We start from the raw sequence: 25,058 nt of genomic DNA on the forward strand, positions 1-25,058 counted from the left end.
CCCCCCATTTTTCCCCTCCCTCCTCCCTGCTGATAACCCTATGATCTCCATATTTATGATTCAGTTTCTGTTCTAGCTGTTTGCACTTTTTTTATTTTTTAGATTCAGTAGTTGATAGTTGTGAGTTTCTTGTCATTTTAATGTTCATAGTTTTGATCCTCATTTTCTTAAATAAGTCCCTTTAACATTTCCTATAACAAGGGCTTGGTGATAAGGAACTCCTTTTGCTTTACCTTGTCTGGGAAACAATTTTGTCTGCCTTTTGAATCTAAATGGTAGCTTCACTGGATAGAGTAATATAGATTGTAGGTCCTTGCTTTTCATCACTGTGAATATTTCTTGCCAGTCCCTTCTTCCTGCAAAGCTTCTTTGGAGAAATCAGCTGACCATCTTATGGGAACTCTTTTGTAGGTAACTCTCCACTTTGCTGCTTTTAAGATTCTCTCTTTGTCTTTAACCTTTGGCATTTCAATTATGGTGTATCATAGGGTTGTCCTCTTTGTGTCCATCTTGTTTGAGACTCTCTGTGCTTCTTGGAGTTTTATGTCTATTTCCTTCACAAAACTAGGGAAGTTTTCTTTCATTACTTTTTCAAATAAGTTTTTAATTTTTTGCTCCTTCTCTTCTCCTTCTAACATGCCTGTGATTCAAATGTTGGTATGTTTGAAAATGTCCCAGAGGCTCCTTACCTTATCCTCATTTTTTTGAATTCCTTTTTCTTCTCACTTGTATGTTGAATGCTGTTTTCTTCCACATGTTCCAAATCATTGATCTGATTCTCAGCTTGATCTACTCCACCCTTTATTCCCTCTAAATTTTTCTTTATTTCACTTAGTATAATCTTCATTTCTGCCTAGGTCATTTTTATGTTGCTGAAGTACCCATTGAGTTCCTGGAACATCCTAATAACCAGTGTTTTGAACTCTGCATCTGATAGGTTGCTTCTTTCCATTTTGTTTATTTCTTTTTCTGGAGTTTTGTTCTGTTCTTTAATTTGGGCTATGTTTCTTTGTCTCCTCATTTTGGCAGGCTACCTTTGTTTGTTTCTATGTACGAGGTAGAACTGCTTCGACTCCCTGTCTTAGTAGCATGGCCTATTGTAGAAAAGCGCACACATAAATTAGATGGGGCAAAGCCTTCGGTAATCTCCAGGGAGGCCAACCCATGTGAACTAGGTTGATGGAGTCTCAGATATAATGTCACTGCTCTGTGGTTCTGTGTCAGGGAGGGCTCAGAGAAGGGACAATGGCCACTGCCTGACCTCTGGTATTTTGTCTGGAAGGAAGCTGTCCCCCAGCATTCTCCCTTATGCCAGACACTTCAGTTTCTTCCCAAATGCCACTGATGCCCTTCTAGCTGCTGCCCTGGTGCTATAATCCAGAGAGAATGAGTCAGCCTAATTCCTAGCCCGTTGCAGGCCCTCAAAGTGAAGATGCCTGAGAATCCCAGTTTCTTTGTCCACTCCAGATCTCACTGATTTTTACAGTAGAAGTTATGCAGATTCATCTTCCTGACACTGAACCCTTGAGTTGGGTGGCTTGGTGTGGGACTGGGATACCTCCCTCCTGAGCTATCCCTCTCCATTTTTAACCACTACACGTGGGTGTGGGACCATGCTTTCCACTTTTCCACATCTCTGTGTCTCCACCCCTGTTACCTGTCTACATGCATGTGATTTCTTTAATTCCTTGGTTGTTGGACTTCCATAGAGCTCAATTTTCTGACAAGTCTGGGTGATAGTGGTTTTGTAATATAGTTGTAATTTTTCCTGTAGTGTGCAAGGAGGCAAACAAAGATGCAAGCACTGTTTACCTACACCTCAATCATACAATTTTCTGAGAAGGCCTCCAAGAGTGTACCACATCTGGCCTTGGAAGCTTTTCCTTTTTCTCTGTCAGAAACCAGGGATGAGACTGATGTTGGTGTCCCACACATGTGTAGGTTGCTGCAGGGCTGCAGGTTACACATGGTTGGAGTACAAGCTGGCACAAGCAGTTGCCCTAAAGCCAGGCAGGTGTGTCAGAGATTTTTCTTGTTTCTTGAGGTAAGGCTTTACTGCTAACATTTCCTCTCTTACAACTACTTTGGCTGTGTTTTGTAGATTTTGGGTTGTTGTATTTTTATTTTCACTTGTCTCAAGGTATCTCTTGATTTTTTTCTGGATATCATTGCTAACTCTTTTATTTAGAATAATGTTATTTTGTCTCCATGTGCTGGTGTGTTTTTTAGTTTTCTTCTTGTAATTGATTCCAGTTTGATACCATGGTGGTTGGAGAAGACGCTTAATATTTTAATGCTTTTAAATTTATTAAGACTTTTTTATTGTTGTTCAAGTACACTTGTCTCCATTTTCACCCCACCCCACTCCTCACCTCACCCCAGCCATCCTCGCCTCCTATCCTCAAACCTACCCTCTTTGGCTTTATCCATGTGTCCTTTATACATGTTCCTTGATGGCCTTTCCCCTCATATCCCCTATTATCCCTCTCTCCTCTCCTCTGGTTACTGTCAGTTTGTTCTTTATTTCAATGTCTCTGGTTGTATTTTGCTTGCTTGTTTGCCCTGACTAGTGTGACTCAGTTGGCTTGGAGTTGTCTTGGAAAAGAAAAGTCACTGGTTTGATTTCCAGTCATGGCACACACCTGCACTGAGGGCCTTTCTCTGGTTGAGGTTCACGTAAGAGGCAACTGATTGATGTTTCTTTCACACATCGATGTTTCTCTCGCTCTTGTTCTATTTCCCTATCATTTTCTCTAAGAACAAATAAATATATTTTTTAAAAATTAAATATATAAAATAAATTTATTGAGACTCATGGCCTAATGTGATGTCTGCACTGGAAAACGTTCCTTGTGCACTTAAAAAGAACGTATATTGTGCTGCTTTGTGGTAAAATGTCCTGAAAATATCAATTCAGTCCATGTAGTCTAATGTGTCATTCAAGGGCACTGTTTCCTTGTTGATTTTCTGTCTGGATGATCTATGTATTGATGTGAGAGGAGTGTCAAAGTCTCCTATTACTGTCTTACTGTCAATCTCTCCCTTTCTGTCCACCCATATTTGTTTTATATATTTAGATGCTTCTACATTGGGTGTGTAGATGTTTTTATCCTTATAAAATATCCTTTTTTGTCTCTTGTTACTACTTGTTTTAAAGTCTATTTCATCTGATATAACTATTGCTACTAAAGGATTTTTTCCATTCCATTTGCATGAAATAAATTGTTCTATATTTTGGCTCTCAGCCTGTGTGTCTCTCTCTATCTGATGTATGTCTCTTGTAGGCAGCATATGCACAGGTCCTATATTTTTATCCATTCAACCACCCTAAATCTTTTGATAGGAGCACTTAGTCCATTTATATTTTAAATAATTATTGCTACGTATGTAGTCATTGTCATTTTCTCAATATTTTTATGATTGTTTCTGTAGTTTTTCTATGTTCCTTATTCTCTTGCTCTCTTCTCTTGTATTGCATTTCAGTGACTTAATGTAGTATTATATTCAGATTTTTATCTCTCCTATAATTTTTATAGATCTTTGGTTTGTAGTAAGCATTTGCTTTATGTATACGTTTACAGCAGTCTATTTTATAAGTCCAAACATATTCTAAAATCAATACTTTACCGACACCCTCACCTTTTAAGTTATTGGCATTTTTTTATTTTTTCTGTATCCTTTAATTTAGTGTTTTAATTAAACATGATTCACCTAATTTTGTCTTTAGACCTTTGTATTAGCTTTAGAGTTGATTGATCCATTGCTATTACTATTTGCCTTGTATAGTGATCATTTATTTCTTTCCTATTTTCTTATTCATACTTTTTAATCTTTCTTCTGAATGAAGTTCCTTAAACATTTCTTGTAATACTGGTTGTGTGGTGATAAATTTTTTCCATTTCTTTAAATTTGAGAAAGTCTTTATTTCTCCTTCCATTTAAATGACAGCCTCACTGAGTAGAGCATGTCTTGGTTGTAGATCCTTGCTTTTCTTTTTATTTATTTATTTATTTATTTATTTATTTATTTATTTATTTATTTTTAATCATTGTTCAAATACAGTTTTCTCCTTTTTACTCCCAATCCATTCCCCCCTTCCACCCCTCCACACTTCCCTCCCATTACCACCCTCCCCTTAGTTTATGACCATGTGTCCTTTAAGTTTGTTCCGGTGAACCCTTCCCACTGTCCCCTTAAATTCCCTCTACTCTCCCCTGTGGTCAATGTCAGCCTATCCTATATTTCAGTGTCTTTGGTTACATTTTGTTTGTTTCTTTGTTTTGTTATTTAGGTTCCTGTTAAAGGTGAGATCATATGGTATTTGTCTTTCACTGCCTGGCTTGTTTCGCTTAGCATAATGTTTTCCAGCTCCATCCACGCTGTTGCATAGGGTAGGACCTCCTTCTTTCTTTCTGCTGCATAGAATTCCATTGTGTAAATGTACCATAGTTTTTTGATCCATTCATTTACGTATGGGCATCTTGGTTGCTTCCAGCATCTAGCTATTGTAAATTGTGCTGCTATGAACATTGGGGTGCACAGGTTCTTTTAAATTGGTGTTTTAGTGTTCTTAGGATAGAGTCCCAGCAGTGGAATTGCAGGGTCAAAAGGAGATCCATTATTAGTTTTCTGAGGAAGTTCCATACTGCTTTCCATAGTGGTTGTACCAGTCTGCAGTCCCACCAGCAGTGCACTAGGGATCCTTTTTCGCCACAACCTCTCCAACACTTGTTGTTTGTTGCTTTGTTTATGATGGCCATTCTGCCTGGTGTGAAGTGGTATCTCATTGTGGTTTTAATTTGCATCTCTCCGATAGCTAATGATATTGAACATCGTTTCATGTGTCTTTGGATTTTCTGTATGTCCTTCTTGGAAAAGTGTCTGTTCAAGTCCTTTGCCCACTTTTTAAATGGATTTCTTGTCGTCTTAGAGTACAGTCTTCTAAGTTCTTTATATATTTTGGAGATTAAACCCTTGTCTGAGGTATCATTGGCAAATATGTTTTCCCATACTGCTGGTTCTTTTTTAATTTTGATACTGTTTTCTTTAACTGTGCAGAAGCTTTTAATTTTGATGAGGTCCCATTTGTTTATTCTTTGCTTTATGTCCCTTGCTCTGGGGGACAAGTCAGTAAAAAAGTTTCTGCATGAAATATCTGAGATTTTCCTACCTACGTTCTCCTCTAGGACGTTAATGGTGTCATCTTTTATATTTAAGTCTTTTAACCACCTTGAATTTATTTTTGTATATGGTGTAAATTGGTGCTCAAGTTTCATTTTTTTGCACGTGGCTGTCCAGTTCTCCCAACACCATTTGTTGAAGAGGCTATTTTTACTCCATTTTATCTTGCTGCTTCCTTTGTCAAATATTAATTGACCATAGAGACTTGGGCTTATTTCTGGGCTCTCTGTTCTGTTCCATTGGTCTATGTGCCTGTTTTTATGCTAGTACCAGGCTGTTTTGATTACAGTGGCCTTGTAGTATAGTTTAGTGTCAGGTATTGTGACCCTCCTACTTTACTCTTCTTTCTCAAAATTGCAGCAGCTATTTGGGGTCGTTTATAATTCCATATAAGTTTTTGGAGTGTTTGTTCTATGTCTGTGAAATATGCCATTGGTACTTTAATAGGAATTGCATTGAATGTGTAAATTGCTTAAGGGTAGTATGGACATTTTGATGATATTAATTCTTCCAATCCATGAACACGGTATATGTTACCATTTGTTTGTGTCTTCCTTGATTTCTTTTCTGAGTGTTATATAGTTTTCTGAATACAGGTCTTTTACCTCTTTGGTTAGGTTTATTCCTAGATGCTATTTCAAATGGAACTTTTTCCTTGATCTCTGCTTCTGCTGTGTCATTGTTGGTGTACAGAAGTGCCTTTGATTTCTGGATATTGACTTTGTATCCCGCTGTTTTGCCAAATTCATTTATTAGGTCAAGCAGTTTTTTGGTAGACTCTATAGGATTTTCTATGCATACTATCATGTCATCTGCAAAGAGTGACAGTTTTGTTTCCTCCTTTCCGATTTGGATGCCTTTTATTTCTTTTTCTTGTCTGATTGCTGTGGCTAAAACTTCCAGTGCTATATTGAACAGAAGTGGTGAAAGTGGACAGCCTTGCCTTGTTCCTGATCTTAGTGGAAAAGATTTTAATTTCTGCCCATTAAGTATGACGCTTGCCTTTATTATGTTGAGGAATGTTCCCTCTATTCCCACTTTGCTGAGTGTTTTTATCATGAATGGGTGCTGTACCTTGTCAAATGCTTTTTCTGCATCACTTGAAATAATCATGTGGTTTTTGTCTTTGCTTTTGTTTATGTGATGTATTACTTTTACTGATTTGCAAATATTGAACCATCCTTGCATCCCTGGAATGAATCCCACTTGGTCATGGTATATGATCTTTTTAATGTATTGTTGGATGCGGTTTACCAGTATTTTGTTGAGGATTTTAGCGTCAATGTTCATTAGTGATATTGGCCTGAAGTTTTCTTTCTTTGTTGTGTCTTTATCTGGTTTTGGAATTAGGATGATGCTGGCCTCATAAAAAGAGTTTGGGAGACTCCCATCTTTTTGGATTTTTTGGAATAGTCTGTGAAGGATAAGGGTTAGCTCTTCCTTAAATGCTTTGTAGAATTCTCCTGTGAAACCATCTGGTCCAGGGATTTTGTGTGTTGGGAGTTTTTTTATTACAGCTTCAATTTCTTTTGTTGTTATTGGTCTGTTCAGGCTTTCTGCATCTTTTTCATTGAGTTTTGGAAGATTATATTTTTCTAGAAATTTGTCCATTTCCCCTAGGTTTTCAAATTTCTTGGCATACAGTTCTTTGTAGTAATTTCTCACAATCCTTTGTTTTTCTGTGGTATCTGTTGTAATCTCTCCTCTTTCATTTCTGATTGTGTTTATTTGGGTCTTCTCTCTTTTTTTCTTGATGACTCTGCTTAAAAGCTTGTCGGTTTTGTTTATCTTTTCGAAGAACCAGCTCTTGGATTCATTGAGCCTTAGAATTATGCTTTTAGTCTCTATGTCATTTAATTGTGCTCTGATCTTGGTTATTTCCTTTCTTCTGCTTGCTCTGGGCTGCCTTTGTTGTTGTTCCTCAAGTTCTTGTAGACGTAGGGTTAGGTTGTTTGTTTGGAATGTTTCTATCCTTTTTAGGTGGGCCTGTATCGCTATGAACTTCCCTCTCAGGACTGCCTTGGCTGTGTCCCATAAGTTTTGGGTTGTTGTGAGTTCATTTTCATTTGTTTCCAGAAACGTTTTGATTTCTTCCCTAATGTCATTCTTGACCCATTCATTGTTTAATAGCATGCTATTTAATCTCCATGATTTTGAGTGTTTTTTGTTTTTTTCCTTAGGGTTGGTTTCTACCTTCAGTCCCTTGTGGTCTGAGAAAATGCTTGGTATGATTTCAATTTTCTTGAAATTCTTGAAGCTTGTTTTGTGTATTATCATGTGGTCTGTCTTTGAGAATGTTCCATGTACATTTGAAAAGAATGTATATTTAGCTTCTTTTGGATGGAGGGCTCTGTATATATTAGTAAAGTCCATTTCCTCAAGGGTATTGTTCAATACCACAATATCTTTGTTGATGTTTTGTTTACAAGATCTGTCCATTTTTGATAGTGGGGTGTTAAAATCTCCCACTATAATTGTGTTGCTGTCCATATCTTTCTTGAAGTCCTCTAAGATTTTCTTTATGTGTTTCGGTGCTCCTATGTTGGGTGCATATATATTTACAATATTTATTCTTCTTGATGGATTCCTCCCTTGAGTATGATGAGGTGACCTTCTGGGTCTCTCTTTATGGACCTTTTTTGGAAGTCTATTTTGTCTGATATGAGTATTGCTACCCCAGCTTTTTTTTCCTGTCCATTTGCTTGGAAGATTTGTTTCCAGCCCTTCACTTTCAGCCTGTGTAGGTCTTTTATCCTAGGTGGGTCTCTTGTAGACAACAGATATGTGGGTCATTTTTTTTTTATCCATTCAGCCATTCTGTGTCTTTTGATTGGAGCATGTAATCCATTTACGTTTAAGGTTATTATTGATAAGTACTTATTCATTTTCTTTCATGCACGTGTGTTCCTCTCTCTCTCTCTCTCTTTGTCTCTCTCTCTGTCTCTCTGTCTCTCTCTCTCTTTTCCTTCCCTTCCTTAAAGCAGTCCCTTTGGGATCTCTTGCAGAGCTGGTTTAGTCGAGGCATATTCTTTTAGACTTCTTTTGTCTGGGAAGCTTCTTATTTGGCCTTCTATCTTGACCGAGAGCCTTGCTGGATATAGCAGCCTTGATTGCAGACCTCTGGTTCTCATTACCTGGAGTATTTCTTGCCATTCTCTTCTGGCTTGAAGTGTTTCCATTGCAAGTCGGCTGTTAGCCTTATTGGGGCTCCCTTGTATGTTACTTCCTTTTTCTCCCTTGCTGCCTTTAAGATTCTCTCTTTGTCTTGAAATTTTGCCATTTTAATTATGATGTGTCTTGAGGTGGGCCTCTTTGGGTTCCTCTTGATTGGGACTCTCTGTGTTTCCTGGATTTGTGTGACTTTTTTCTCTCATCAAATTAGGGAAGTTCTCCTTCATTACTTGTTCAACTAGGTTTTCGATCCCTTGCTTTTCTTCTTCTCCTTCTGGTATCCCTATTATATGGATATTATTATGTTTCATATTGTCTTGCATTTCTCTTAATCCCTCTTCATTCTTTCTGAGCCTCTTTTCCTTTTCTTGCTCTTTCTGCATGTTGTTTTCTACTTTGTCCTCCAGCTCGCTAATCCGATCTTCTGCTTCATCGATCCTGCCTTTCATTCCTTCTACTGTGTTCTTCAGTTCAGAAATTGTATTCTTCATTTCCTCTTGGCCTTTGTTGAGAGTTTCTATTTCCTTTTTCATGTTTATATAGTTTGCGGTGAGATTGATGTACTTTCCCTCCAATTTCTGAAAACTCAATGTGAGTTCATTGAACTTCCTGGTAATCATTGTTTTGAACTCACTGTCTGATAATTGAGTTGCCTCTATTTCATTTAGCAGTTTCCCTTAGGCTTCCTCGTTTCCCTTCAGTTGGGGGTTGTTTCTTTGTTTTCTCATTGTTCGTGTGTTTCTTCTTTTTTCTTCTTGTTTTTTAATTTGATCTGTTCTGATTTCCTGTAATTATGGTGTGAACTTCTGTGGTAGAATATTTGTGAGATTCAGTGGTGCAATCTCCTTTGTGTATCCTGGTGTTCACAGCTTCCCGCTACTCTTTTTGTGATCAGTTGGAGGAATAAGGCAAAATGGTTTAAGACAGCAAGACAGTATACTATGATATTTACATTAGCAGCCAGTAGAGAAGAGATGGGTTATCCTTTGGCTCCTTATAGTGTTAACAGTGATCCTCCAACCCACTATCCACGTTTTAGAAAGGGTGGAAAGAAGGTAAGACACTTATTGGGGACGAGAGAATTGTTAGTTGGATCTAGAAAGCTATGAGGTTGTGGGAGGTCAGATTCTAAGGTAGGGCTGGATTAAAGATTAGTATATAGGAGTAGTGTGTAAAAGAATAGAGACAACCCCCACAATAGTATAGTTCAGAAAATTGCAAAGTGCGCTGAGATCAGGTAGGGGTATTGAGAAGTATTTACAATTGTATAGACTAGGTCTTACTAACAGTAATAGTAAAGTGAGAGTCTTGTGGCAGAATCCATGAGGTCTAGATAAAGAGTATAGAATACTCTTTATCTAGAATAAAGAGTATAGAACCTTGAGAGGTGTATTAATGGAACACAGATGAAGGATAGTAACTTATCAACACCTTGTAACTGAGATACCAGGGGGAACCTACCAAATGACAGTATAACCAGCCAAGCAAAGAAAATTACCCAGAAAGAAAAAGAATACCAAAATAATATTAAAATAAAAAATGTCAGAAAATTGAGAAAAAGATAATACAAATTTTCAGTAACTTGGAAGATGAAAAAAAAAAGAAAAGCAGAAGATGTAGTGCAGGAGAGATAAATTTGGAGTGGAAAGAATAATATTAGGATGAATGGAAGAGAAACATAAGGGATTGTGAGATAAAAATAATAAGAATTGAAAAATAAAATGTCACAGAAAACACAAGATAAAATCAATCAACTAACAACAACCACAAAAACCAATCCAAACCAAACAAAACCAAACAGAACCAAACAAAACAAAAAAAAAAGACAGAGAGAAAAAGAAAAGAAAAAAAAAACCTCTTGTTGGTTTCTAACTGGCCAGACCAGTTTTTCCGATCTTGCTGGCTTCAGCTGGCTGAGGGACCTTGGAAATGCTTCTCTCTCTCCCAGCCTAAATCTCAGCAAGTCTGTCAGAATACAGACTTGCTGTACCCTGGGCACTTGCAAGCACACTGGCTCTCTGGGTCTCACTTCCACGTTCTTCCAGACTCGGGGGTCCTGCAGGATTCCAGCTCTATGATCTCAGGAGGCACCCGCGACTTTTTGGGATTCACTGCGCCCTCCCTGGGAATCATAAAAGGGCATGTCCTTCCCCCAAACTTTTGAAATTCAGGGTCTAGGATCACCCTAAGTGCCTTGCCGCACCCATTCTGGGTTCACAGGGAGCGCGAGACAGTCTTCCTGATGGTGCGCAAGCCGAGCCCTTTCCAGCTCTGTGGTCACCGCCAAACCGCACTCCGACCGGGTGTTGGCGCCTTTCCTAGCTCCCCCGGTCAGGCTGGCTGGAAATTTCTGAGCCACTACTGTAGGAATGCACCAAGCACCACGTCCAACCCAGGATCCCGGCGTATGATTCAGTCCTCCCTATGGGGCGCGAACCGAGAGCTTTCAGACTCTGTGCTCTCCACCGATCTGCACTCCCTCTGGGCTAGGGGTGCAGGCGCTCTTCCAGGTTGCCCCTGGTCCTGTCGGCTAGAGGCCCTCACTTCTCCCAAGTCTCTGGGTGGGTGTTCATAGTCCCTGGGCAATTTTTTCCCAGTCAAACTGGCCAATCTGTTCCTTCTAGCAACACGTTCTCCCCTGGAGTTGCTCACCCCTGTATTCGGGGGAGGGAGCAGTGACTCCCCTCTCCTGGGAGCCCCGAGCACCGGGCCTGGGGACTGCACACCCCTAGTCCCTGCGCCAATCCCTGGGCCCCTTTTGTCCTGAAGAAGTCTCCTTACCATCTGGTTTTTCCATGATCACAATAATTTTTGATGTCCTGCTTTCAAAAGTGATTCGGTAACCTAGTCCACTTGCTCTGTTTCTCCACCGATCTGCGAGTTTCCCTCCTCTTCACAGAAGCTGAGAAAAATGCTGCCTAGAGTAAAGCTGCCATCTTCCCATCCAGATCCTTGCTTTTCATAGCTTTGAATATTTGTGCCAATCCCTTCTGTTGAGAAATCAGCTGACAGCTTTATGGGAGCTCTCTGGTAAGTAACTGTCATTCTCTTGCTGCTTATAAGATTCTCTATTTATATTTAACATTTGGCATTTTAATTTTGATGTGTTTTGGTTCTGGGGCCTCTTGAGAGTGACTCTGATGCACGTCAATGTCAGGTAGTACTTGTGACCAGTCCTGGGATAACTGTTTGAAGCTACAAATGGTTTGTGGCCATCTCTGATAAGCCTGGGTGCATGTGGGAGTGGCCAAGCTGTGTGCCAAAGCTGGCTTCCACCAGCACTGGACCAGGGTATGTCAGCAGAACGCTCAAAGCACTTCTAAATCCACTTTCACCTACCAGAAGGCTGTTGAACTTAGCCAATAAAAGAGTCTCTGGCTGTATGTGAGTTGAGTAAAGTACTGAGTCACCATATATATGTGAGTCATGCTCACCAGGTTGACACAGATTTAAACTCAGTGCCCAGGTTGGGTTCATGATGCCACTCAGCAAGTCTCAGGTTACAACAAGGCCTGCAGCCACCTCCCATGGGCTTGCAGACCTTTGTGGTGGGGCAGGGTTTGGGGAGTCATCAAGGTGCGGCCAGTAGAGTTTAATAGGCTAAAACAAGCCAAGATCTGGCCATGTGGATGGAGGGCTCTGCACAGGAATAGTGGTGCCAGTTGGACATATGAGGGAAATAATCACCCTTATCACAGAGCCACACAATTCTGTCTCTCCACATTAGTCTCCACTACATTAGTCTACCCACACCTCTTTGAGAGCCTTCCATGAAAGTATGTATCACAGGCCCAGGTTTGCCACACCCAGCTGACACTTCCACAGGCTGTGAGCTCAACAGGTGGGGTCACCTAGGGTTGGAAGAGTGGATTTAGTTGGTCTCCCAGGGGGAGGAAGTGCCATTCCAGCTCATATGAGGAAAAATGGCCCCTTCCCCAGAGCCGTACAACTCAGCATCCTCACAATTGTCCTGACAACCTGAACCTGCCTGAATCTCTTTAAGAGCCTCCAAGAAAGTCTTCATCAGAGGCTCAAGCTTGCCATGTTGAGAAACATTTATCCTAATGGGTCCTATGCATCTGAGATATCCCTCCAGATTTGCAGCCACTGCACTAGGGTATGTGGCCAGCTCTTTTTGTGCCTCCACCTTTCCTACCAGTCTCAGTGTGGCTTCCTGTGTATATCCTTAATTATAAGCCTTCTGTTCAGCTAGTCTTCAGTTGGTTACTCAGGTTGATTGTTCTAAATTTTAGATGTAATTCAGTTTGGCTCTGGGAGGAGGTGAGTGAAATTCCACTTACTCTGCTGCCATCTTGGATCCTTCATTCTTTTTTATTCTTCTCTAATTGGGTTATTTCAAAATTCCTGCCATCTAACTAAATATATTACATCTTCTATTTGCTACTCTCTGATGTAGATGTTCCCTGTCATATTTTCCATTTTATTCATTAATTTTTTTCATTCCAGGATGATTTCTACATCTTTGATTTTGTTAAATTGTCTTTTTGAGTTTCTTTGTTGTTTGTTAAGTTTCTTCAAAATACTGCCTTTGTCCCTGGCTGGCATAGCTCAGTGGATTGAGCATGGGCTGCGAACCAATGTGTCGCAGGTTCGATTCCCAGTGAAGGTACATGCCTGGGTTGTAATCCATGACCCCCAAAAACCACACATTTATTTTTCTCTTTCTCTCTATCTCCCTCCATTCCCTCTCTAAAAATAAATAAATAAAATCTTAAAATAAAATACTGCCTTTGAATTCTTTGTCAGTCAGATCACAAAATTCCATGCCTTTAAGCTAGGTTATTAGAAAAATATTATCTTTTGGTGATATCATTTTTCCTTGATATATCATGTCCATGTAGTTTTGAATTCCCTTTTTTGCATTTGACATAGCAGACATCTGCTTAAATTTTTACTAGTGTCTTCAGATGGGCTATTCTTTTTATTGGGGCTGTTATATCTGGATTTTCTCTGCTTTGCTATGGGTACACCTGCTCCTCTCTTCTTGCTCTCTGTTTTAGCAAAATTATTTTTTTAAGTATACTTTATTGACTATGTTACTAGAGATTTCCCAATTTATGCCCTTATCCCCACTATGCCCTGCACCCCCTAACCCTCCAGCTCCACCACTTTAGTTCATGTCCATGGGTTGTACATTTAAGTTCTTTGACTTCTCTGTTACCTGCACCATTCTTAACCTCTCCCCATCTATTTATGCATGCGAATTATGATTCTTATTCCCTGTATCACCCCTGATTCTTCCCTTCCCCCTCCCCACAGAAAACCCTCCATGTGATGTCCATTTCTCTGATTCTGTTTGCATTCTAGTTGTCTGCTTAGATTAGTTTTTTATTTTTTTCATGTTCAGTTGTTGATAGTTATGAGTTTTTGTCATTTTACTGTTCATAGTTTTTTATCTTCTATTTCTTGAAAAGGTCCCTTTAACATATCATATAATAAGGGACCGGCAATGATGAACTCCTTTAACTTGACCTTATCTGGAAAGCACTTGATCTGCCCTTCCATTCTAAATGATAACTTTGCTGGAGAGAGTAATCTTAAATGTAGGACTTTGCCTTTCATGACTTCAAATACTTTTATCCAGCCCCTCCTTGCCTGTAACATTTCTTTTGAGAAATCAGCTGATAGCCTTATGGGCACTCCTTTGTAGGTAACTGTCTCCTTTCCTCTTGCTGCTTTTAAGATTCTCTTTACCTTTAATCTCAGGTAACTTAATTATGATGTTCCTTTGTGTGTTCCTATGTGGGTCCAATTTTCGGGAGACTCTCTGGGCTTCCTGGACTTCCTGGAAGTCTATTTCCTTTACCACATTGGGGGTGTTTTCCTTCAGTATTTGTTCAAATAAGTTTTCAACTTCTTGCTCTTGTTCTCCTTCTGGCACCACTATGATTTGGATATTCAAAAGTTTATAGTTGTCCAGATGTTCCTAAGCCTCTCCTCATTTTTTGAATTCTTGTTTTTTCATTCTGTTCTGGTTGGATGTTTATTTCTTCCTTTAGTTTCAGATGTTTGATTTGAGTCCTGGTTTCCTTCTCTTCATTGCTGGTTCCCTTTATGTTTTGCTTTATTTTTCTTTGGGTAACCTTTATTTGTTCCTTCATTTTGCAACTGAGCTCACTCAGTTTTTTGAGCATCTTGATTACCAGTGTTTTAAACTCTGCGTCAGGAAGGTGGGTTATCTCCTTGTCACTTAGCTTGTTTCCTGGAGTTTTGATCTGTTATTTCATTTGGGCCATATTTTTTTTTGTCTCAGCACACCTGTGATGTTGTAGCGGGGTGGGGCATTAGCTATTCACTCAAGTGGTGCAACACTTTCTGCTGCACTGTGCCCCTGGTTGTAGGGTAGGGTTCAAGAGGGAACAGTTTGGCTTGTTTTCTCTGCTTTAGCCCCACTTTCCAATGAGCTCTATTGTGTAAGGCTGGGAGTTTTCCACCAAGGCAACCCCTGCAATGGTTTACAGTGTCCTTGAGTCTTTTACAGTGTCCTTAGTTTCCTGTTCAGCCAGCTCCACCTCGCTGGAGCAGTTCTGGGTCCTCTCAGCGAACCCCACCTCACTCTCTTCGGCTGTTGCTTTGTTCCCTTACTCCTCTGCCTTTCCAGGGGTCTTCTCTGCCTGCCCAGTTGCCCATCTCTGTCTCTCCTACCAATCTGGTGAATATTTCTTTAACTTCTTGTTTGTCAGAGTTCCATGCAGTTTGATTTTCTAGCACTTCTGGTTGTTTATTGTTTTTAGATTGGTCGTTATCTTCCTTTTGGTTGTACATGGGAGTGAAGGGTTTCTACCTATGCCTCCAAAATTCTTAACCTTTTATGTCATCTATAGTTCTTATAATTCACCTTAGCAATTGGAAACTTCTCTTGTTTTCCAGAAGGTGGTCCTATAACCCAAGCATGTGGTTTCTCCCTAGCACACAAATCCTAAGAGGATTTTCTGATCCCACTGCATTTTGCAGATTAGCTTTCACTGCTGAACACAAGGGAGCAGTCACAATTGGGGGAGTTCTGAGCTTAGCACTGGGGGTATTGGTAGTGCCTGCAGCCCCAGTGGGGAGATCTTCAGGTAAGGTTCTCTCACAGGGACATGGGAGACCTTCCTGCTGAAGTCCTGACCAAAACCACCAAAAACCTTGACTTTTAAATGCCTTTTGATATTCTTCTCTTCTTCCTTGCCATCTCTTCCTTTACCCTGGTCATGGATGTCCTGCCATAGTACTCTAGGTGTTGCTGGAAGGCAATGTGTTTCTCTAACCATACCCCACTCAATTGAGGTAGCCAGTCAGTCACTATCCACTTTCCTTTATCCCCACTGGACAGACTGCCATCATCAGATATGGCAGCCAATGCAATATCCAGAAGACTGAACTTCTGTAGCTAATTTTCTCCCATCTTTGGGCATCTGCCCAGGTCAGCATTCTAAAGGTTCTTTCCAAACATGTTAAGGTGGCTGGGGCAGAATCACTGGCTCTGCTGCTTCTACTTCCCATACTGAGTTCTTCTGTCCATTACCAGAAGCACAGTGTAAGAGACTCCTTTCACATACAAAGGAGGACCTCAATTAAACATCAATTATACTATATTAAAAATTGTGTATTTTTCTTACACGTTTAATTTCAGTCACTATCAAAACACTTTCCCTATGATACAATATGAGTATTGAGACATTTTTTAAACAGTTTTTGAACTCATCAGGTTGTATACCTGTTAGTGTTTCTGTCATTTTTCCTTTTACCTCTTGTCCATCAGCAAAACATTTCACTCTGAGGAGTTTCTTTATTGGGGGAAACAAAAAAAAATCTCACAGGGTTAAATCTGGTGAATGGAGAGGGTCGGGCATGAGGGTCATGTCATTTTTGGTCATAAACTGCTGAGCACTCAGTGCAATGTGGGCAAGAACACTCAAATCACCCATCATGAAGTGGGCAAATGCACTGAAAGAGTCTTCAAAACAAATTCACTGAAGCCAGATGTGATGGCACACTGATACAGATGGGTTTCTAGAACACTCACTACCAGGGAAAGCCTGTACCACAGGGGACCTGCCTTCCAGAAAATAATTCTGGTGGGTTTTTTTTGTTGTTGTTCCCCTTTGTACTGGGCATTTGGTGCTAGATCCTCCAGTTTCCACAGGGGCATATTTGTTTTTGAAAAAGTGTCCCATTAATTGTAATAGAATGGAGAGAAAGCAGAAGAAATATGTCATCATTATACTGAGGTCAAGAGCTGCATTTTAAAGGACAGGGGAGTAAATAAATATTATAAGATAGTATGATAAGAAGGGACAGATAGAAGAAGGAAAGTGTTCTAAACACATTTGATAGAAACTAATGGAAAATAATAACTGGTGTTGTCCCTTTTGTTTTTAAAGTAAACATCAAGCAATCAACTGCATGTATATTTTTACCCTGCAACCTACAGCTTAATGTGCTCCATGCAATTGATTCTATTTAAATTGGAAGTACAAAAAGCTGAGATATAGAGCTTCAAATCATCTTGACAACTAAAAGCATTGTACACCTTGAAAAAACTCACAAAGATGTTTTGTGCATATACATACACCAAAATTTCAAAAATATTAACATATTTATTGAAGCAATGAAATGAAATGATGACAAAGCCTTAAAGGATTTCATTTTTAGTATTCTTTAACTTTTTTCCATGTGGCTGATGCTTCCTAAGTTCATGACTGTCTTTTCTTTCTACAGCCATGGACACAACAAAGTCCCCCCATTATGAGTCTTTTCTCAGAGGAAATAGGAGGCAAGATCTCCAAGACATGCTGAGAGAAGTAGGACTTGCTAATGAGTACTGGTTGCCCATGATGCAGGAACAGCTGGGTGTGACCTGTGTCCAGGCCTTACAGCACCTAGAAGAAAAAGACCTCCAGAAGCTGAAATCCCAGGCACAACATTCCTGGGAGGAAAGGGCCCTGGAGAAGCTACTCAACCTGTCACACTCACATAGACTTTCAGAGTTTCAGAAGTCTCAGGTGAAAATGATAAAGAAAAAGCTGAAGAACGCAGATCAGACACTGCAGGAGATGAGAGACTTACTGTCTGGAGGGAGGCAACAACAGGAAGAGATAGTGGAGAAAAAAGAGGCAGAGCTGAGGCAGGCAATGGAGATCCCTCAATGGGGCTGGCTACACCTTGAAAAAACCCTAAAAGATGTCAAGGAAAATTTGCAGGGTCAAGTCAACCTTATGAAGGGGACACTGTCTCATAGGAAAAACCTCTCAGATACAGATCTGGTGAGATGTGTGTTTGGAGGGCTGGCTCTGCAGGGAATGTCCAAAAACAGCCACCAAAGGGGGCTTATAGAGAAGAGAGAAGAGCAGGGTTCACTAATGGAAACTAAAGAATCTACATCTTCTCAAGCAGAATCCATGTTTACCCAGACAGTAGAGGAAGGCCTCAATGTGATTACTTCAGTCAAGAGTGGAGGTTGGAGATTTAACTTGGAAACTGGTAGGGACCACAGCAAACATTCAGAATCCAAGGCTCATTCCATCATGCCATGGACGTTCCAGTCAGAGTCAGAGCAAGAGCACATCAGCATCTCCCAATTTTCTGAGTTAATTAAAATCTTACAAGAAACTCGGAATTACCTCATGAAAGTAAAAGCCAAATCTGCTTCTGCAGAAATAGTGGAGAAAGCACAGAGAAAGACCACTTATGACGTCAGTTTGTCTCTTGGCCACTTCTTGAAATACCTCCAAGAAACCGAGCAGCCAGACACACAGCTCTTGCTACGTTTTATTGCAGCTGGTGCAGGATATCACGTGGTAAACAGTACTTTTCAGTACCTCCTGGGTTGTGATGAGTTGAACTTTCTACTGAATGAAATGCAAACTGCCCAAGATAAATACCAGGAGCTCAAAAATATTTGCCCCTACAGGGCTCAGGCATTCCTGGTGCTCACAGGTCTGACAGCTACTGCTGGAGTTGCAGCTATTTCACCAGAGGAGAAAAAAGAACGACTTGCATTAATAAAACAACACATGGGCCAATCTTTGTTGAAGGAAATTGTACATGTCCTCTCCAAACCTGGAGCAGATCATGATTGGGAACACTTAGAGAGGGATTTGAGATTGCTCATTGATGGTAACACTGAAGCCACCACCTCTTTGTTGCAAATGGATGAGGTAAGAAAAAACTTGCAAAGTACTTTCCATGAAAAGAAACAATCCCATGACCCACAAGATAAAGAAAATAACAGATGTGAAGTCATAGAAGACATGGCTTTTCTGAAATTACTCCAGCGTCTAGACCTAGAACAATACTACCCAAAAAAGATGAGCAGAGATCACTTCCATCTGATCCACAAGACTTCTGTGTACAACACCCAGCCCAGCTCTGAAAGGGAGCTTCCCTTCTATTTCCTCCAGAAGTTATTGGTGCTAGATTATGAGCTGAGATACCTAGTCTTCAGAGAGGCTGGAAACACACAAAATCAACTTTATCCAAGTGCTTCAAATCCAGAAACTGAAGCTCTTGATCCATATGAAGACTTGTTTGAAGACAGTGAAACTCCCACTAATCCTTCAGCCACTAATCCTAGATCCCATATTCACCCTATGGATATTCAGATGGCAATCCTTCACTGTGCAGATGATTTTGCCCGGCAATATATTTTGTTGAAACTTTCCATTTGCCAGTTTGCCCTCCCACTTCTCATACCGAATCCCTGCAATTCTCAAATTGAGTTCTCTCTCTGGTCTCTCAGTCACATTAGAAAAAACTGGCAGGAAGCAAGGAAATCAAAAGAAAACATCAATTTCAAGAATAAGCAAATGTGTCGTGTCCCTACCCCCATTGTGTCCTTTATTAGAGTTGGAAATAACCTCTCTGCTTCCAAATCTCAGATCATGAACTGTCTTCTCAGTAATCGTAGACATGATGTCTTTTTTCACCGACATTGCAGAGGGAGCACCAAAGACTGTCTCTTGATGAAGGGTGTGGTGGAAGTTTGCTGGTTCTGTCCTGGTGGGGAAGAAAAGGACAGATTTGGAAACTGCTTGGCCTTGACCAATCTTCATGGAGATGCAAAAGAACATGAGAAGCAACTCAGCTTCCTGCAGGAGGTCTCTTCTCTCATTGTAGTCCTCATGTCAACTTCTGATGACAATAAAGAAAACCGAAAAATTGTCCATGACCTGAGTCAGTCACCAAAACCTTTGATTTATTTAATTGACAACAAAGAAAAAACCATGGTCAATAATTCTGGCCAGAAAGTGAGAATTGGGATCAGGAACAGAAATGAGGCTGAATTAACAGAGGAGCTCGTTATTACAATCAGACGTTTGCTAGAGCTCTCACACACTGCTCTCAGCTTAGAGGACTGTATCCCATATGCTCGCAAGCAAGGATTCCTTATTGATGAAGATCAGCAAGAATGCAAGGAAGCCAAAGAAAAGGCAGAGGTCTTAATGGCCCTACTGAAAGAAATGAAGATGTCTCAGGTGAAGGACAACTTTCTACCCCTACAGGGACACCTGTGGCATCTTTGGTGTAAAAAGGACAAAGAACTCTATCACCTGAAGGAAAAGGGGAATAGGAGCATTGAACAACACAAGAGTGAGATTGAGACAGAAAAGCAAAGAATACGGCATCAACAGTTGGCCAGAGCCTTTCCTCTCAATGACTTATTGCAAGCTGTCCTTCAGATTCTCCAAAATCACTCAGGAACTCAAACCACACTCTACTTTTTGCAATGGCTGAGTGTATTTTTGGACAACCTGACTGCAGGACACTTGGAAAAACTGAATGAGGAGAAAAATGCTTTGTGGTCACTGATACAAACAAAAAAGCAAAAGGCACCAAAGAGCAACAACCTACTAGGTTGGCAAAAAGAGATAGAAGTTATCTCCAAAGAGATTAATGACTGTACCCTGGGAATTGAGCAACTTCTCAGAGAAGTTGGCCAAATTTATGAAGCTCTGGAAGAAGTTTCTGCCACAAAAGATAAACTTTTCCTCTCCCTTCCCCAGATTGCTGCAGATCTGCTGATATCTGGTGTTCCCATTGAGCTGATGGATGGGGATGCTTCCTATGTGCCTCTAAAGTGGGTAGCAGCTGTTTTTGACAAGGTCTCTGAGAAACTTGGAAACAAACGGCTGTTTGTTCTCTCCATCCTTGGCCTACAGAGTTCAGGGAAGTCCACCCTGCTGAATGCACTCTTTGGGCTGCAGTTCACTGTCAGTGCTGGGAGGTGTACCCGGGGGGCCTACATGCAGCTGCTGAAAGTAGAGGAGACTTTCACAGAGGAAATGGGCTTTGACTTTGTGCTTGTTGTGGACACAGAAGGACTTCGGGCCCCAGAACTCAGCAACAAATCCAAGAATCGTGACAATGAGTTGGCAACTTTTGTCATTGGACTTGGAAACTTGACTCTGATCAATATTTTTGGAGAAAATCCATCAGAAATGCAAGATATTCTACAAATTGTTGTCCAAGCTTTTATGAGGATGAAACAAGTAAAAATCTCACCTAGCTGCCTCTTTATCCATCAGAATGTGGGGGAAGTCACAGCTAAAGACCAAACTATGGAAGGACGGAGGCGGTTAGAGCATAGACTGGATGAAATGGTAGCCAGGGTGGCTGAGCAAGAACAGTGCCCAGGTATAACTCGCTTCAGTGATGTCATTAAGTTTGATATCAATACTCATGTTTACTACTTTGCTCACCTCTGGGATGGCAACCCCCCAATGGCCCCTCCCAATCCTCGCTACAGCCATAATGTCCAGGAACTGAGAAGTAGAATTCTTATGACTGCCAAAGAGGACTCTAGGGGAAGCATCTTGAAGATATCAGATGTCAAATCCCGAGTTCAAGATTTGTGGAGAGCCCTGGTGAATGAAAATTTTATTTTTAGTTTTAGGAATACCAGAGAGGTCATGGCAATGAGAAAATTAGAAACCATGTATAACTCCTGGACCTGGGAGCTGAGGAGTCATGTGCTAGACTTGCAGAACCAGCTGATCAACCAGATTAAGAATGGAATAATCCAGACACTCCCAACAAGCACAATTGCAGCTCCAGTTTCAGAAAAATATGAAGCTATCAAGCAAGAACTCGACAAATACTTTAATGAAGATCCAGAGAGTGAAATACTGATTCAATGGAAAGCGAATTTTGAAAATAAGCTAATAAACCTTAAAGAGACACTTATTTTGGACACCAAAAGTAAAGCTGAGGGACATCTTGGTTATAAAAAGAGTCAAGAAATACTGGATAATAAAAAGTCAGGTTATGATAAGGAATTATTGGAAAGAAGCCGAGAATTGGCTACAACTCTAGAGGGCAAAGAACTGAGTGAGGAAGAGCTACAAGAGAAATTCAATCAACTTTGGGAAAAATGGGTCTATGCTGTGTCCTCAACTGTCCCTCCAGTCACAGAGCCGAACATTGATGTGGATTCTGAAGGCATCCTTTGGGAATATTTTCAAAAGGAGAGAAACATAGTAAACATACTGAAGAAAGATGATAGGAAAACATTTCAAATAAATTATAAGGAACATATAAATATGAGCAAAACATATGGCCTAATTTCAAGAAAATTAGAAGTATATGATGAAGAGTCCATAAAAACAACTACTAACCACATTGTTTCACGATTCAATGAAACTATTGATAACATTCAGAAGCAACAGCGTGATTACAATCCAAATTATTTCCATGAAATCCTGAGAATAATAGAAGACGGGATTAAGTCTGCATGTACGGATGAAAAATACACATTTACAAGTAAATATAAAATTGACTTATCTTTATGTTTATTTCAAAGAGCTTCAGAAAAGTTTAAGCAAATGCACGAGGCATTCAAAAGAGCAAATGATCCTGTAAACTATCTGGAAAGCAAGAAAGGTGATTTCTTCATGAGTTTTAAGATCTCTTGTCAAGGGGCAACCTCAGTCACAACATTTGTTGGCTTTTTGTGGAACAAACTCACTCCTGCTGTTTCCACCACCATTTGGGAAAAAATGGTCCCTACAATTGCTGGGGAGATGCGAGCTACCTGCCCAGCATTCAATGGTAACAGGGCTAACCTGGAGAAGCACATTCTTATCTCTCTGGCAGAAAATGAAAATTTTGATGATTACATGGAGTACATTCATAATCCAGAGTCATTTTTCATGAATTACATTCAAAATCATGTTAAAAGTTATTGTGCAGAACAAGGAAGTGAAAAAATAAAGACTTTTTTAAAAATGACTTTAGATGACATCAAGACTACCATCCTCTCAGCTATTCATGAAGCCACAGCAAAAGCTAAAGATCAAAGCAGCACTGGGTCTGGGTGGCTGGATTTCTTCTGTGATGAGCTGAAGAGTAACTTGATCTTCCCACGAAAAGACTTGATAAGCATTGAACACCAGGAGATAAAAGATTTTGAATTTCTCAAAGAAGCCATGAGTGAAGCTTTGGATCCTGCAATGAACAAAGTAGAAAAGGAGTGTTTGACTAAGCCTATGGAAGAAATGGTTCCTGAAATCCAGAAATTGCTCTCTGAACAACTCTGTGGCTGCTGGAAACAGTGTCCCTTCTGTAAAGCAATTTGTACAAACACAATCCCTTCACATGATGGAGATCACAGTGTTCCCTTCCATCGTCCTCAGGCTGTCAGAGGATAGGGATGGGTTAATACCGACCACTTTTCCATTGATTATTGTACTAGTTCAGTAGCAAGTGAATGTTCACTTCATTTTGAGTGATGATCGTAATATCCCATATAAGAAGTATCGAGAGGCAGGAGGGGAATATGCCACATGGAGCATCACCCCAGACACATCTACCCAGCCATACTGGAAATGGTTTGTCTGTCACTTCAGATCAAACCTAGAAGAGAAATATCAGAAAAAATTTGCAGGTAGAGGTGAAATCCCTGATGCCTGGACCAAAATCACAAAGCAGGATGTGCTGGATGACTTGAAAAAGCAATAATACTCAATAACCCCAAAAGAGTACCAGAATCTGAACAAGGGTCACACAACTTGAACAATCCTAAAACACATTTTTCTCACAAAAAAAATGGTCTCTACAATTGCTGGGGACATGCAAGCAAATGTTAACAATGAAAACCCCCATTATTAACATTTTCAAATGAAACAACTAAATATAAATCAGTAAACATTTCAAGAGCTGAAGATTTTCTGTTGAAAGGACTTTTACTTTGTCTCATTTTCTTCTAGTTTAAAAAGAAACTATTAAAATATATGAACAGTATGATAAAAATCAATTTAATACATCCCTTATTCATATTTTAAACTATTACTCAGAATGTTGTTTATTTTAAAATATATAACAATACATAAATTCCCAAGAAAGTCATTCAAATAGAGGGAAATCAAAATCACACTGCAAACACCTACAAATTTCTGTGGATTAACTATATGGACATTTCAAACCAATCAATACATAGTTCTAGACTACAAGCTTCAAACTACCTTTTCTTTCAGTGTTTTTTTTCCCTGTGAAATAGCAAAGAAAAGTTACTAAGGTTTCAATGAAAAAGTATCCAGAAAAGTCCATGATTCCCAAGCATAGAGATATTTAAACATATTCACTTCTAGAAAAGAAAAACACAAGGGACTTGACGAGGATAGAGTCTATGTCAATTCAGAAAATATTATCAAGCAAATATAAAAAATAGAAATTAAATAACTGTTTTTCTCATTTAACCATCACCCTTTTTTCCATATCATCTTCACAGTTCCCTGTGCATAATTTTTTTAAATGGTTGACAAGAGTTCAGGTGAATAGCCTGGTCGTCTGTACTAATCTAAGAAAGATTGGTTTTTTGAACAAGATATATGAGCAGATGTAAAGCACCTTTTTAATCTAGGCTGTGGAAACAGTCTGATTTGATTACACCATTAATGATTTTAAGAAATTAATCCTTCCCATACAAAATATGAAAGCATATATACTTTTCAGGTTTCTGGTATTTCAATAAGAATTTTTTATGCATTGAAATGTAAAGAAATGCATAATTCCAGAACTGGTACCCTTAGGATTTTCACACTATTTGTGCCAGAGGGTCAGGATCAGAATAAAAATGAAAAACACACTAAAGTTAACCAGGAACCTGAGAGGAGAAATAAATCGCTATTCTGCAAACCTACATTTCCTGAAAAAATGACTTATGCTGGATTGTCCAAGCTGATGATCTAAAGAAATCCTGATACTATGAAGAAAATTTCTTCATATCAGAACATCCATTGGCCTCCATTTACAGACACATACTGTACCCCTTCCTAGCCAGTGAAAACAGACAGTCCAGAAAGACAGCAGTCAAAAAACTTGGATCTTCAGAGCTAGGAGATAGGAGTGCTAATTCTGCTAGCTTTATACCCTCAAAGGGTTTCATGACCCATGTCTCCAGAATTCCTGGGACAGAAAAACTATAAAGAACACGGATTTTCATGAACAGTATGGTTTCCCTTTGTTCTCTAGTAAACAATCTCAGTAAGACTTGGAAGGTCCTCTGAATATGAAGTTCAAATAGTGACAGAAACAGAACCTCAATGTAGCATGGTACCTGTCTCTCATATTACTGCATCCTTGAAAACTGCCATGTTCTGTTAGCACTTGTTGGATGCCTTTTTAATTTGTTTAATAAATCTATAGTAGCCTTTAAGAAGTATCATATATCATAACTCATATGTTAACTTTGATTTTCAACCCAA

The 25,058-nt window shown here is 39.7% G+C and overlaps 1 protein-coding gene across 1 annotated transcript; it reads left to right on the top strand.

The window, feature by feature from the left end:
• The first annotated feature begins 11,339 nt into the window (after positions 1–11,339).
• On the top strand, positions 11,340–23,391 carry LOC123824423 (interferon-induced very large GTPase 1-like). Its single transcript, XM_045847558.1, has 2 exons — positions 11,340–11,382; positions 17,077–23,391. The coding sequence occupies exon 2, from the start codon at positions 17,079–17,081 to the stop codon at positions 23,001–23,003; it is 5,925 nt and encodes a 1,974-aa protein (XP_045703514.1). The 5' UTR covers positions 11,340–11,382; positions 17,077–17,078; the 3' UTR covers positions 23,004–23,391.
• Positions 23,392–25,058: the final 1,667 nt, after the last annotated feature.

The sequence above is a fragment of the Phyllostomus hastatus genome, unplaced genomic scaffold (genome assembly GCF_019186645.2).
Source record: "Phyllostomus hastatus isolate PE091 unplaced genomic scaffold, TTU_PhHast_1.1 phas_contig_563, whole genome shotgun sequence".
In the NCBI taxonomy this organism is placed as follows: domain Eukaryota; kingdom Metazoa; phylum Chordata; class Mammalia; order Chiroptera; family Phyllostomidae; genus Phyllostomus; species Phyllostomus hastatus.

Bases quoted from the DNA above. Each gene is read 5' to 3' on its own strand.
- LOC123824423 (XM_045847558.1), top strand. From the start codon at position 17,079: ATGGACACAACAAAGTCCCCCCATTATGAGTCTTTTCTCAGAGGAAAT.